At 40.9% G+C, this 15,051-nt stretch overlaps 1 protein-coding gene across 11 annotated transcripts in view; it reads right to left on the bottom strand.

Moving 5' to 3' along the window:
• RBMS3 (RNA binding motif single stranded interacting protein 3) overlaps nucleotides 1–15,051 on the bottom strand; it is an 804,674-nt gene that overhangs the window by 110,226 nt on the left and 679,397 nt on the right. For 7 of the 11 annotated variants that reach the window (XM_070360554.1, XM_070360553.1, XM_005901197.3 and 4 more), the window contains one exon: nucleotides 13,069–13,119. The exons of the other annotated variants lie outside the window; for them this stretch is intronic. In XM_070360554.1, coding sequence (XP_070216655.1) covers nucleotides 13,069–13,119 — 51 coding nt within the window. The remainder of the gene's footprint in view (nucleotides 1–13,068; nucleotides 13,120–15,051) is intronic. 11 annotated transcript variants of the gene reach the window in all.

Below are 15,051 nucleotides of genomic sequence, written 5' to 3'. Positions count from 1 at the left end.
ACCTTTTGAACCAAACCTTCCTCTTATTCCCTAACACAGACATCTCACGTAATACAGGCTATTTGCCTTGCTGCCTCCTGATATAATCTGAGGACCCCCTCAGGTTTTTGTGTGTTAATTTCATGGAAATGTCCCCTTTCTATTTATTTAACCCCGGCAGCATCCCCATCCTCTAAATTCTTGTTTTCATCTCTGTTCTGCCATGCCCTTAGCTGTTCATAGTTACTTTGCCATTTTCAATGTTACATAAATGCCAAACAATTCACACCTTTTCTGCTGTAGAGTTTTAATTGAATCATTCTGAGCATGTAATAATTGCTCCACAAAGAGACTGTATGCCTTGAGGACAGACTGTTTCCTTCTTACTCTCCCTCATTTCAAACAGTACCTAAGATATTCTATGCATGTTTAATGCTTACAAATATTTGTATATTTTCTGTTGTTTTTTTCCTTGAAATCAATGTTCTCAGTTTCCTAAAATGAACAGTCGATGCCTTGTATAACAGGGCACAGAAAAACACTTAATCAAGTGACTATTTCAAGGAGAAATGGATATTTTCATTCTCATGTCCACTGTAGAATTATTCACAATAGCAAAGATACGGAACAACGTAAGTCTCCATTAATGGATGAGTGGAAGAAAGGGTGACATTTTATATACTTATTATATATGTATGGCACCCCACTCCAGTACTCTTGCCTGGAGGGTCCCGTGGATGGAGGAGCCTGGTGGGCTACGGTCCATGGGGTCGCTAAGAGTCGGACATGACTGAGCGACTTCACTTTCATGCATTGGAGAAGGAAATGGCAACCCACTCCAGTGTTCTTGCCTGGAGAATCCCAGGGACGGGGGAGCCTGGTGGGCTGCTGTCTATGGGATTGCACAGAGTCGGACACGACTAAAGTGACTTAGCTTAGCTTATGCATATATACACACATACATATACGCATGTGCATACGGGAATATTATTCAGTCACAAAAAGAAGGAATCCTGCCATTTGTGACAACATGGCTAACCTCGGACACCTGGACACTCACAGGCAAGGTTGGCTCAGTCTCTTGTGGGGTCACTGCTCTTTTCTCCTGGGTCCTGGTACACAAGGTTCTGCTTGTGCCCTCCAAGAGTCTGTTTCCTCAGTCACGTGTAAGTTCTGGCGGACTATGGTGGGGTTAATGGCAACCTCCTCCAAGAGGGCATATGCCATACCCAGGTCTGCTGCACGCAGAGCCCCTGCTCCTGTGGCAGGCCGCTGCTGACCCGTACTTCTGCAGGAGACACTCAACCACAGTTCTGTCTCAGTCCCTGTGGGGTCTCTGGGCCCTCATGTGCACAAGGTTTGTTTGAGCCCTCGGAGCATCTTGGTGGGTATGGGGTTTAATTCTAAATGTGATTTTGCCCCTCTTACTAGGGCTTCTCCTTTGTCCTTAGACATGGGATATCTCCTCAAAGTAGCTCCAGTCAACCAAAAAAGATGTCCTTTTCATTATAAGGGACTGGAATGCAAAAGGAGGTAATCAAGAAATACCTGGAGTAACAGGCAAATTTGGCCTTGGAATACAGAATGAAGCAGGGCAAAGGCTATTTGAGTTTTGCCAAGAGAATGCACTGGTCATAGCAAACACCCTCTTCCAACAACACAAGAGAAGACTCTACACATGGACATCACCAGATGGTCAATACCAAAATCAGATTAAATATATTATTTGTAGTCAAAGATGGAGAAGCTCTATACAGTCAGCAAAAACAAGACTGGGAGCTGACTGTGGCTCAGATCATGAATTCCTTAATGCTAAATTCAGACTTAAATTGAAGAAAGTAGGGAAAACCACTAGACGTTTCAGGTATAACCTAAACCGAATCCCTTACAATTATACAGTGGAAGTGACAAATAGATTCAAGGGATTAGATCTCATAGACAGAGTGCCTGAAGAACTATGGATGGAGGTTTGTGACATTGTACAGGAAGCAGTGATCAAGACCATCCCCAAGGAAATGAAATGGAAAGAGGCAAAATGGTTGTCTGAGGAGGCCTTACAAATATCTGTGAAAAGAAGAGAAGTGAAAGGCAAAGGAAAAAAAAGGAAAGATATACCCATTTGAATGCAGAGTTCAAAGAATAGCACGGAGACGTAAGAAAGCCTTTCTTAGTGAACAATGCAAAGAAATAGAGGAAAACAATAGAACTGGAAAGACTAGAGATCTCTTCAAGAAAATTAGAGATGCCAAGGGAACATTTCATGCAAAGATGGGCACAATAAACTACAGAAATGGTATGGACCTAACAGAAGCAGAAGATATTAAGAAGAGGTGGCAAGAATACACAGAAGAACTGTACAAAAAAGATCCTCTAGGTGTGATCACTCACCTAGAGCCAGACATCCTGGAATGCGAAGTCAAGTGGTCCTTAGGAAGGATCACTGAGAACAAAGCTAGTGGAGGTGATGGAATTCCAGTTGAGCTATTTCAAATCCTGAAAGATGATGCTGTGAAAGTGCTGCATTCAATATGCCAGCAAATTTGGAAAACTCAGCAGTGGCCACAGGACTGGAAAAGGTCAGTTTTCATTCCAATCCCAAAGAAAGGCAATGCCAAAGAATGCTCAGACTACTGCACAATTGCACTCATCTCACACGCTAGCAAAGTAATGCTCAAAATTCTCTTCAAGGCAGGCTTCAACAGTATGTGAACTGTGAACTTCCAGGTGATCAAACTGGTTTGAGAAAAGGCAGAGGAGACAGAGATCAAATTGGCAACATTCGCTGGATCATTGAAAAAGCAAGAGAGTTCCAGAAAAACATCTACTTCTGCTTTATTGACTATGCCAAAGCCTTTGACTATGTGGATCACAACAAACCATGTAAAATTCTGAAATAGATGGGAATACCAGACCACCTGACCTGCCTCTTGAGAAATCTGTAGCAGGTCAGGAAGCAACAGTTAGAACTGGACATGGAACAACAGATTGGTTCCAAATAGGAAAAGGAGTATGTCAAGGCTGTATATTGTCACCCTGCTTATTTAACTTCTATGCAGGGTACATCACAAGAAACACTGGGCTGGATGAAGCACAAGCTGGAATCAAGATTGCTGGGAGAAATATCAATAACCTCAGATATGCAGATGACACCACCCTTATGGAAGAAAGTGAAGAACTAAAGAGCCTCTTGATGAAAGTGAAAGAGGAGAGTGAAAAAGTTGGCTTAAAATTCAACATTTGAAAAATTAAGATCATGGCATCTGGTCCCATCACTCCATGGGAAATAGATGGGAAAACAATGGAAACAGTGTCAGACTTTATTTTTTGGGCTCCCAAATCACTGCAGATGGTGACTGCAGCCATGAAATTAAAAGACGCTTGCTCCTTGGAAGAAAAGTTATGACCAACCTAGACAGCATATTAAAAAGCAGAGCCATTACTTTGCCAACAAAGGTCTGTCTTGTCAAGGCTATGGTTTTTCCAGTAGTCATGTTTGGATGTGAGAGTTGGACTGTAAAGAAAGCTTAGCGCCAAAGAACTGATGCTTTGGAACTGTGGTGTTGGAGAAGACTCTTGAGAGTCCCTTGGACTGCAAGGAGATCCAACCAGTCCATCTTAAAGGAGATCAGTCTTGGGTGTTCATTGGAAGGACTAATGTTGAAGCTGAAACTCCAATACTTTGGCCACCTGATGTGAAGAGCTGACATGTGAAAAGACCCTGATGCTGGGAAAGATTGGGGGCAGGAGGAGAAGGGGACGACAGAGGATGAGATGGTTGGATGGCATCACTGACTCAATGGACATGAGTTTGAGTGAACTCCGGGAGTTGGTGATGGACAGGGAGGCCTGGTGTCCTGCAGTCCATGGGGTTGCAAACAGTTGGACATGACTGAGTGACTGAACTGAACTGAACTGAACGACCTTGGGAACATTATGCTAAGTGAGATATACCAAAGAAAGACAAATACTACATAGTATCACTTACATGTGGAAGAGAGAGAAAGACAAAAGCCTTCAAACTCATAGAAACAGAAGAGAAACTGGCTGCTAAGTGCTGTGGGTGGGGTGGGGACAACGGATGTTTGGTTAAGGGTACAAATTTTCAACTATAAGATAAATAAGATCTGAGACGCTAATATAAATCATGTAAACTATAGCTGATAACAACACTATGTTGAATAACAAATTTGCTAAGAAAGTTGAACTTAAATGTTCTCATCAGAAAAATAGGATAAATATATGAGGTGATGAAAGTTAATTAAAAACTTAAAGTTAATTAATAATTAATTAACTAGATGGTGGGAATTATTTCATAATAAATTCATTATGAGGGGCTGTACTGCATGGCATGTGGGATATTAGTTTACTGACCAGGGATCAAAGCTATGAGTCCTGCATTAGAAGTAAGGAGTCTTAACCACTGGACCACCAGGAACGTTCCATGTATATATAATATATATTTCAAATCACCAGGACGTTTAATTATTTTAAAACCTTATTTGTCAATTATACAGCAATATAAGTGAAAAAGAAATAATTCTTGAGTATATGGTATTTTTTTCTTAGATAAAAAGTTAATGTTGTAAATGTATGATGTTCTTAACTTTCCTATTGCTTAATATATAAATTTATGGTGATCCCCACCAAAATTTTAGAATTAAAAAAAAGAAAAACTCATTAAACTTCTCTTAATGTAATCTGAAAATGTAAAATGATCTGAAAAATTTTTGAGAAACAACAAAATGTAACAATTGAAGCAAGTGGTGCTATTATAAAGTGATAGTAATTAAAATAATAGAGTATAGTCAAGAAACAGGTAGGACCGAATAGCGTCTAGAAATAGATCCAAAGATATAAAAATCCTACTATAACAATTGGCATAAAGTTTTATATCAGTAGAGAAAATATAGATGACTCATATGGTAGACATTGTTATGATAATTGGTTACCTGTTTGGGCAAAAAAAAAAAAAAAAAAAGAGTTGGATCATGATCTCATTTCATGTTACAAAATAAACTTCAAAAAAAAAAAAAAAGTTACTATAAACATAATAACAACAACAAAAAAAATGGTGCTTTAAATCATACAGTTAATAAGGTATTGTGCACAGAGTCCAGGTATTTTAAAGCAGGGACTGGCAAAATAGAGCCTGTGAGCCAAATGCGGCCCTCCCCTCTTTCTGTAAATAAAGCTTTATTGGAATCAGCCCTGGCAATCCATCCATGCATTATGTATGGCTGCCTTCATACTGCAGCCACAGGACAGAGTGGGCATGATAGCGACCACAAAGCTCAAAACACAGAAAAGCTTGTCGTTTGGCTCTTTATAGAAAAAGTTTGCTGATCGCTGCCCTAAAGGGAAAATAAATATGAAATATATAATATTAAATACTAAAGACATGCATGATAAGCACCATAAAAGTAAATTCCAAATAAACTGGGAAAACATCCAGAACATCTCTGGCAATGTTAACTTAAAGATTGTAAAAAGTTCCTTTAAAAAAAAAAAAAAAGATCATTACTCAAAAAGAGAAATGAGCAAAACAAATAAACTTGGAGCTCAGAAAAAAAAAAAATTAGTCAATATACATATAAAAGTAACTCAACTTCTCTAGGACTCAGAGTAATAAATAACATTGGTAAGATACCACTCACTGTTTATCACATTAACAACATATTTGAAAGTTGGGATCACCCAGTATTAATTGAGGCCCAGGGAAACAAACACTCTCACTTAAAGTACAATTTGACAATAACTATATCAAATTTTAAAACACACATAACTTTTGTTCCAGAAAATATATCGCAGATATTTTTTCACAAGGGCTCAATATTACAGTCTTCAGTGTACAACAAGTACCAGCTACAAAGTCAAGGGCTATGAATAGGAAACGGGTGCGTTTACGTAATGACATGCTATAAAGTGTTAAAAGAGTTGACATAGATCTTTATGTGACTCATATGTAACGCCCTCTAGCATGTTCTCTTGTTGGGAAAAATACAGCCAACTGCAACACGGTATTTGAAGAGTGACCTTGCATATGTTTAAAGCACGCACATCAGCACACATACACTTCTGTATACATAACAACCGAATGCATGCTGACATACAAACTAACTCATCAGGGTTTTTTCTGGAGGATAGAGGTGATGAGTGAAAGAGTCCTACAAGGAAAGTTTTATGCTGTAGATACATTTGTGTTTTATTTTCATTAAAAAAAATTTTATTGGAGTATAGTTGCTTTACAATGTGGTTAGTTTCTGCTGTACAGCAAAGTGAATCAGCTATATGTATACGTGTGTGCATATGTGTGCTAAGTTGCTTCAGTTGTGTCCAACTCTGTGAACCTATGGACCATAGCTCCTTTGCCCATGAGATTCTCCAGGCAAGAACACTGGAGTAGGTTGCCATGCCCTCCTCCAGGGGAATTTCCAGACCCAGGGATTGAGCCCATATCTCTTATGTCTCCCGCATTAGCAGGCAGGTTCTCTACCGCCACTTGGGAAGCTCATACCTATAATATATCCCTTCTTTATTGTATTTCCTCCCCATTCAAGTCACCACAGAGCACTGAGTAGAGTTCCCAGTGCTGAAAGTGAAAGTTTCTCAGTTGTGTCCGACTCTTTGCGACCCCATGGATTATACAGTCCATGGACTTCTCCAGGCCAGAACACTGGCCCACTCCAGTGGGCTTGGATCTTCCCAACCCAGGGATGGAAACCATGTCTCCCGCATTGCAGGCGGATTCTTTACCAGCTGAGCCACAAGGGAAGCCCAAGAATATTGGAGTGGGTAGACTATCCCTTCTCCAGTGGATCTTCCTGACCCAGGAATCAAACTGGGGTCCCCTGCATTGCAGGTGGATTTTTTATCAACTGAGCTATCGGGAACTATACAGTGGGTTCTCATTAGTTATCTATTTTATACAAAGTATCAATAGTGTATATATGTCAATCCCAGTCTTCTAATTCATCCCCCTCCCCCCACACTGTGGTAACTATAAGCTTGTTCTCTACACCTGTGACTCGATTTGTGCTTTGCCAATAAGTTCATCTGTACCATTTTTCTAGATTCCACATACAAGCGATATTATACGGTATTTACTTTTCCCTTTCTAACTTACTTCACTCAGTGCGAGTCTCTAGATCTACCCATGTTGCTGCAAATGACATTATTTCTTTTTTCAATATTGAAAATATTCCATTGTTATATGTACCACATATACATATATACAATGGCTGAGAAATATTCCATTACATATATGTACCGTATCTTTATCCATTCCTCTGTTGGTGGGCATTTAGGTTGCTTCCATGTCCTGGCATTGTAAATAGTGCTGCAATGAATATTGGGGTGCATGTATCCTTTCAACTTATGGTTTTCTCCAGATATATGCCCAGGAGTGAGATTGCTGGGTCATATGGAGACTTTGGGGCTTCCCTGATAGCTCAGCTGGTAAAGAATCCACCTGCAATGCAGGAGACCTGGGTTCGATCCCTGGGTTCGAAGATCCCCTGGAGAAGGGAACCCACTCCGGTGTTCTCGCCTGGAGAATCCCATGGTCTGTATAGTCCATGGGGTCGCAACGAGTCAGACATGACTGAATGACTTTTACTTGGATCTTCCCTGTAGCTCAGAAGGTAAAGAATCTGCCTTCAATGCAGGAGACCCGGGTTCTATCCCTGGGTTGGGAAGATCTCCTGGAGAAGGGAATGGCAACTCACTCCAGCATTCTTGTCTGGAGAATCCCATGGACAGAGGAGCCTGGCAGGCCAAGTCCGTGGTGTCGCACAGAGTCCGACACGACTGAGCGACTAACACTACTACACGGAGCTACTTACAGGGAGCTGACACCCATATGAAGATGTTCCTTCTAAATTTATTTTCAAACAGTCTTGAATTTTCTTCTGGTAGAAATAGTGTACATGGGCTAAAGTTACTGATTTGTGTTTGCTAGTTACTTTAAAAAGATTTGGCCAGTAGATCCACCAGGTAAAGTCCCTACATAGCAAACACATTTTGCCTTTGTTTGGTACTTTGACAATGAAACTCAGAAGGTTAGAATTTTTGCTCAGCTCAGCAGCTGGAATAAAAAGATATTATCTGAAAACACTGCATTCTGAACAGAATTCTAATGATTTCAATGTCCTTTCCAAACTTGATGATGTGCTTTGAGGGGAAATGTGTCTGCAAGTTTAGAGGACACAGCCCTTAAAATTAAGCCTTACCTAATCACCAATTACCAATGAAATCTTGGCACTTTCTTGAACTTTTTGTTGTTGTTGTTCTAAAGGGAAAGTTTATATTGACACGTTAGCTGTAAATGTAAGGTTTATTCATCAAAAGTATTATAATTTAGCCATGTATAGCAACAAATCACGCAGTGGTTCCATAAAAGCATCTTGCATTTCTTAGAATCCTATAGTTAGATAGTATAGTATTAGTTTAGTCATTCAGTCATGTATGACTCTTTGCGACCCCATGGACTGTAGCCCTCCAGCTTCCTCTGTCCATGGGATTCTCCAGGCAAGAATACTGGAGTGGGTATCCTTTGCTTCTCCAGGAGATCTTCCCAATCCAGGGACTGAACCTGGGTCTCCTGCACTGCAAGGTGGATTCTTTACTGTCTGAGCGATCAGGGAAACCCAGTAGTTAGATATCCTGTTTGTAATTAGGTAAAAATGAAAACTGACCTTTATCCTTGAGAATAAATAATGCTAAACACATGAAAAACAGAAGATTTATGATTCACACAAGCCTAAATAGAATTTAAGAGAACTGAACTCTGCTTCTTCTTGGGAGCTATCATCTTTTCTCCCTGTCAGCACAGATTTAACAAAATACCCGATGTATCCCAACATGGGGATTTCAATTGTGCATTCATAGAAGATTCCAGTGTGACAAGCTGCCAAGCAAAGCAGATATCTAGTTCAATCCATCACCTATTAAAATCCTGCCAGCGTCATGGTGAAATTTCAGAGTTTAGGAAAGAAACCTTGCAGTGGCAATCAGCAACACGTGCCTGATGGCATCGGCAATGTCAGCAAAGAGTGCATTCCTGATTTCGTCTCGTAGTGTTCTCTTTCAGTGAACAAAAAATAAAGTGCAAATAAAAATGCTCTCACTGTCATCCGCAGGATTTGACCCGATCAAGTCCCAGAGTCCAACAGACAGACAGAGAATGTGTTTCCTTGCAGAAACACCAGTACGAGAGAGGATCCAGGTGAGGAAACTTTTAGTCCCTTTTCCTTAAAAGTGAAAAGTTTCTCAGTCTTTCTTCTAAAGTTACGAAAAGGGTACACTGCACACAACTCAGAAATGTCAGTCTCTGAAGAAGAAAGCCTAAGCCAGCTGTAGCTTTACACTCAGGATTTCTGTTGGTCTCTCATCCCTTCTTTCCATCAATTCACATCTCCCTTATAGATCATTACCCCTCCCAGGTAGGAAAAGACTGGAAGCACCGTGCTCTGTGTTAAGACTTGACCGAAGCACTGGCTTCAGATACAAGCCTGGCTGAGACCTTGGGGCCGGCAAGTCAAGCCTACAAAGAACCTGCAGGACTCTGGCTACAGTGTAGGGGTCCGTGAGCTTCATCACAATGGGGGAAGCATGTCTCTACCCTATGTACAGAGACCTTATCTGTGAGAGTTTCTCAAAATCGTGGAGGAGAAGACATGAGAAAGGAGAAAAGTTGTAAACCAATCATTATTATGGGCAACCTACAGGAGATGTGTAGCTACTCATACCTTGAATTTATTTGTAAAGTAGGTTCCAGTGACTGCCACACAAGAGGTAACCCAGTAGGCCTTTAATTCTTATTTTCATTACTTGTATTTATTTTTATTATAGGTGTTGAAAGATTCAGCAAGTAAATCAGAGAAGCACCAATCTAAGCGATTCATCTTATTTATAGCCACAGAGGCTCCTCCACCAAACTCATTAGTAAAGTGTGCAAAGTGAGCAGGATAAATGTGGTAGACATGGCTGATGATTGCTTTTTCTCCAGTTCTTCCTGTACCAACACTCATTTTACATAATTGGCCTAATCTAAAGCAGAATTTGCAGTCATCTACTCATATAACTCAGAGAAGGCAATGGCACCCCACTCCAGTACTTTTGCCTAGAAAATCCCATGGACGGAGGAGCCTGGTAGGCTGCAGTCCATGGGGTCACTAGAGTCGGACACGACTGAGCGACTTTACTTTCACTTTCATGCATTGGAGAAGGAAATGGCAACCCACTCCAGTGTTCTTGCCTGGAGAATCCCAGGGACGGGGGAGCCTGGTGGGCTGCCGTCTATGGGGTCGCACAGAGTCGGACACGACTGAAGTGACTTAGCAGCAGCAGCAGTACTCATATAACTGAGTCATGATAACAGTAATTTATTGAGTGTTTGATATTTCTTGGGTGCTATTTTAAGAGCTTTAAAGCATTACTTAATTTAATGAACTGAAAGCATAATAATTTAGTCGTGATTGTGTCCATATTACAGATGAGAAAACTGTGGCTCAGGAAGTTTAACTGCCTAAAGTCCTAGATCAGAAAGGATTTTCTCTCCCAAAGAGCCTAACTAAGAATCCATGCTATTAATCACCAAGTCACTCATTCCTTCTCTTCACATCCAGGTGATTTTATTTCTTTGCCCTAGATCATCACCTACGTATTTTTATGTTTTAATGTTACAGAGTAACATTAAAACATTAAACCCCACTCTGATAATAAAACCAAGAGCAGTTGCATCAAGGTTCTTCATACAATAAAACAACCAAGAAAACTGTCATAAGGAAACAACGGATGGTACAAGTAATGTGTTTCCAAAATGCTGTTTAGCCAGTGTTTCCAAGTTAAAAACAACAAAGTGGTGGGTGGCCCGGCCACTCCTGTTCCCAGGAAATCTGTCCCTGGCACAAGTAAGTGCTAAATCTTAAACCAGGGGTCCCGAACCTCCAGGATCGTAATGCCTGATGATCTGAGATGGAATTGATGTAATAATAATAGAAATAAATTACACAGTAAATGCAATGCCCTTGAATCATTCTGAAACCATCCCCTGCCCCACTGGTTCGTGGAAAGATTATCTTCCACAAAACCAGTCCTTGGTGCCAAAAGGTTGGGGACTGCGGTCTTAGACAGGGTGACCTAAGCTCAAACATCATGCAGAGTCTAATCAGGGGAAGGGGTATTAGGGAGCAGCAGCCATGGCAAGAAGATCTCATAGGGACAAAGGAACACACACACACACACACACACACAACTATTGCTAGGGAGAAGGATACTAGAAATTATACATCCCCAAATGGGTGAAGCTGGAAGCTGGGGAAGGGAGGAGGAGGTGCTCATGAAACACTTTGCTAGGGTCCTGAATGACAGTTGAAATAAAACACAAATGTCTTCCCTTCTCCTCACAGCTTTGCAAGTATTGTAGAATCATACACCTTTGGTATCTGAAAAAAAATTCAGATTTTGCCAGATGTGCTTTCCTTGAGGTTGCAATGAGATGATGCTTGACCTCAGCATGAAGACCAAGCTAGCCCCTGCACTCCCTAAACACACACACATTATTTCCTTAGAAGGTAGTTGCTTCCTTCTAGAAAGTCTCTTTAGAACTTGGCAAGGCTTCTTTCCTCTTCCTATGTTGGCCTAGTCTGTGCTATATGTTGGTCTGGCAGCTTCTACTGGATTCTACCTGATGACTTGGACAGAAAAGAACAGCCTGGATTCCTTGCCTGTTCGGTCTGATTTCCACAACACAGACCAGATGAACTCACAAAGCCCCCAAGGTAGGCAAATAAGAGTAAACAGGGACACTTGCAAAATAGGGTCTAAAGTTCTGTTGTCAGAAGCTACATATGCTTTATTTTTCAAATACAAAGCAAATTATCAAAACACTAGGAGCAACGTGGAATGCTCCTAAAAAAAAAAAAAAAAAAAAACTGGACAAAGCTCAATTATGAAAGCCAGGTGCTACGATCCTTTGAGTCCAGGAAATGGATGCCTGTGTATGTAACTCCCTGTTTTTGATATGCATGACTTTATTTATATTTAGCTTTGAAAAGAGTTAAAATGTAGCATTGCTTCTTCTTTGTACGACTGATACATTCACTAATAAGGATTAATGACCATAATAAGGTGTAACATGTCATACTTTAAACATTGTTTTCATATATTCTCTCGGCTTTGATCCTCCCCAAAGCCATGTTAAGTATAGTGACAGAAGAGGAAACAAAGTTACAGATTTGAACAGACCCAGGAGAGGACACCAGAGATCCTGTCACACAACTTCCCACTGGGGACCTTTCCCCTTCTCCCAACTCTCATAAGTGTATCATTCTAGAAATCTTCCTGTCCTCTTCTTTCCAAGAGCTAGAAAACATGCAAGAACTTGACAAAGATACATAGAATCACTAGCCTTCAGCCTGTATTCTAATGGAATATATAATATTTTTCCTTGGGGACTTATGTCATATTGTACCACAAAATGGGAAAAGCTAGCTAGTAGAACATAGTTTGAATATTTGGGGAAGAAACTTTCCACTAAAGAAGAGAATGACCCTTTTGGTTAACATAAAAGTCATCTACCAACCTTACTATCTATTATCTAGCCATACCTATTAGTCGATGAATACCTTCCTATTTCAAATATGATGCTTTGAGTCAACACTGAGCCATGATTCGCAAAGCATCCAAAGAAAAGAAAGCATAACAGAAAGAGAAGGACAACAGAAAAGCTTTCCTCCTATAATGGATTTAACCGTCCAGGGCACTCAGTACTACCTGTAGACCTTCCCTCTTCATGACAAATGGCAGACATCAGCGTGAGAGGTTGATTGCTATTTCCTCCAATCAAGTTGATTCTCTCCCTCCCTCCCTCTTCCTCTCTCAACTCTCTTTCTCTCCATCACTGTCACTATCTCTGTCTGTTGTACACGCTTTTGTAGAATTTCAGGAACAGCTTTGTATCTGGAAAATAAGGCTGCCAGGAAAAGGCATGGAATAGAACAAAAGCTTTACCCCAGAGCTTCTACATGTTACAAAAGCTTGCACTCAGATAATAGAAACATCGAGCCTCAGGTGACTGAGAACACTTACTGTTGGTTGCATAACGTATGGCGGATGAGGCATCCATGAAGTGCTCTGGACCTATGCATCAAACAGCATTCATTAGCACAAAGCAATCACAGAGAGAACTCGGTTCTTGCGTTCAGTGGAGTCACACTAGGTCATAAGAAAGTGGAGTCCATCTGACTTACAGCAAATCAGTGCTCAATAAACTAAGGATAGAAAGGAAACTCTTGGACCTGATTCATTTGGTCCCTGAAACATGGTAAAATGAAAGCAAATTCCTACTTCCCTGGAGCTGGTGGTAATGCCCACATGGGCCAGGCTACACCATGGGCACATTTGGAGGCTGGTATTGGAGATGCAAGTCTTAGGAGGCTTCAGGGATCAACTGTTCAGAGGTCAACATGCTGGAAGACCCAGGTGAATAAAGAAGGAAGCATTACTTAGCATGATTGCTAAGACTTCCTTTTTTTCTGTCATTGGTTCTAACCTCAAATTCTCAAGTGATCCCATCTTGGAAATAAATCCAAGTGGTGAAAGTTGAGGAATGAATTAGAGATCAACCAGAAATTTGGGGGAATGCTTTGGGTTAAACCCAAGTTAACTAAGTCTGTGATTTTTCTCTCTTGTAGTAACTGGTATGGTTACTAAAAATGAGTGTATGAACCAGGAAAATGTTCCAAATGTTCCCCATCAGCCAAATGAGAAAGTCAGCTTCTAAGAGCTGATTGTGACATAGATAGCCCTGAAGATTTTGGTTTGAATAGACTCACATCAATGAGACTGCCAATGAACTTTAGATTAAAAAAAAAAAAAAGTGGTGAAAAGCAAGACTCAACAACATAGGAAATTGCTCGAATTCCTTTTTGAGAAAAGAGAGCTGGAGTTAAATTTCACTTATGGGCCCTCCCAAGTGAAATGACAGCTCTGTGGAGATTTCATTCATGACACCAAAGTGCTCTACAATGGAGCTCAGTGGGTGGTCTTGGCTGAAACAGAAGCCAAGATTTGAAAAAAATGGGTAAAAACACCAAAAAGCACACATTACAACCAGGCAGGCCTGTAGGAAGAACAAAAACCGAACAGCATCTGCACTTAGCCTCATGGGTCCCAAGGAAAGGCATTTAAGAAATCAGCCATCCAGAGACCCTCTAATGCAATTCACACAAAATTCTATTCCACTCACACACTGACATGTATCAAGAACCTAAGTGCAGACACAGAGTGAAAATGATCTGCTTCGGAGGGAGGGGGATCTGTGAAGGAAAAATGGGCATCGTGTCAAGCGTGATGCTCTGACAGTGGGGATCTCCTGACATGACATAGATAGGTAGTGGATGAAGAACGTGAAACTTCACTGAATTCGTAGCAATCAGCAACATCACAATCCCCACCCCAGACCCCCACGCCCACCCCCACCATAAGCATGATATAAGGAAACACACATGCACACACTCTCAGTCTCTATCTCCAAGGCTGTAAACAATGCCACTCCACTAGCTAGATAGCATTCATAGGCAGTTTTGTTTCTAATTAGTATTAGAAGAACTGTCTAAAGAACTCCATGAGGTTAAGAGAAGGAGGGAGAAATACTTGTGATAACTCAAAGGAATAAGATAAGGAGCCCTGTTTGAGGGGAAGGATGGCTATTTCTTTCCATCTGCACAATTAACGTTAACTGGCGACAACGTCTGGTTTAGGACACAATGAGTCTCAGATTTTCTTGCGTTTCAACATGTGGAACCCCTGAGGCCTCTTCTGGCCTCTTTGGAAGTGAGAATGAAGTCAGAGGAGGAAGTAGGAATTACGTTTACCCCTTTGATAATTTTCCCTTTTTCTTGGAGCCAGTGATATAGCATCCATCCATGTAGCTTTCCATGGATACACAGAACAACTGTGACAAATAACAATGATCCAGTATCCCAAAGGGAGTGCAAGGAGTTGCCAGAAATGTGTTCTCAGAAAAGATACACTAGGGAACGGTGACAACCAAAATAACAGGAAACACAC

This window comes from Bos mutus, chromosome 22 (genome assembly GCF_027580195.1).
Source record: "Bos mutus isolate GX-2022 chromosome 22, NWIPB_WYAK_1.1, whole genome shotgun sequence".
Taxonomy (NCBI): domain Eukaryota; kingdom Metazoa; phylum Chordata; class Mammalia; order Artiodactyla; family Bovidae; genus Bos; species Bos mutus.
The sequence above is the reverse complement of the archived record's forward strand: the minus strand, read 5'-3'. Positions and strand labels throughout refer to the sequence as shown.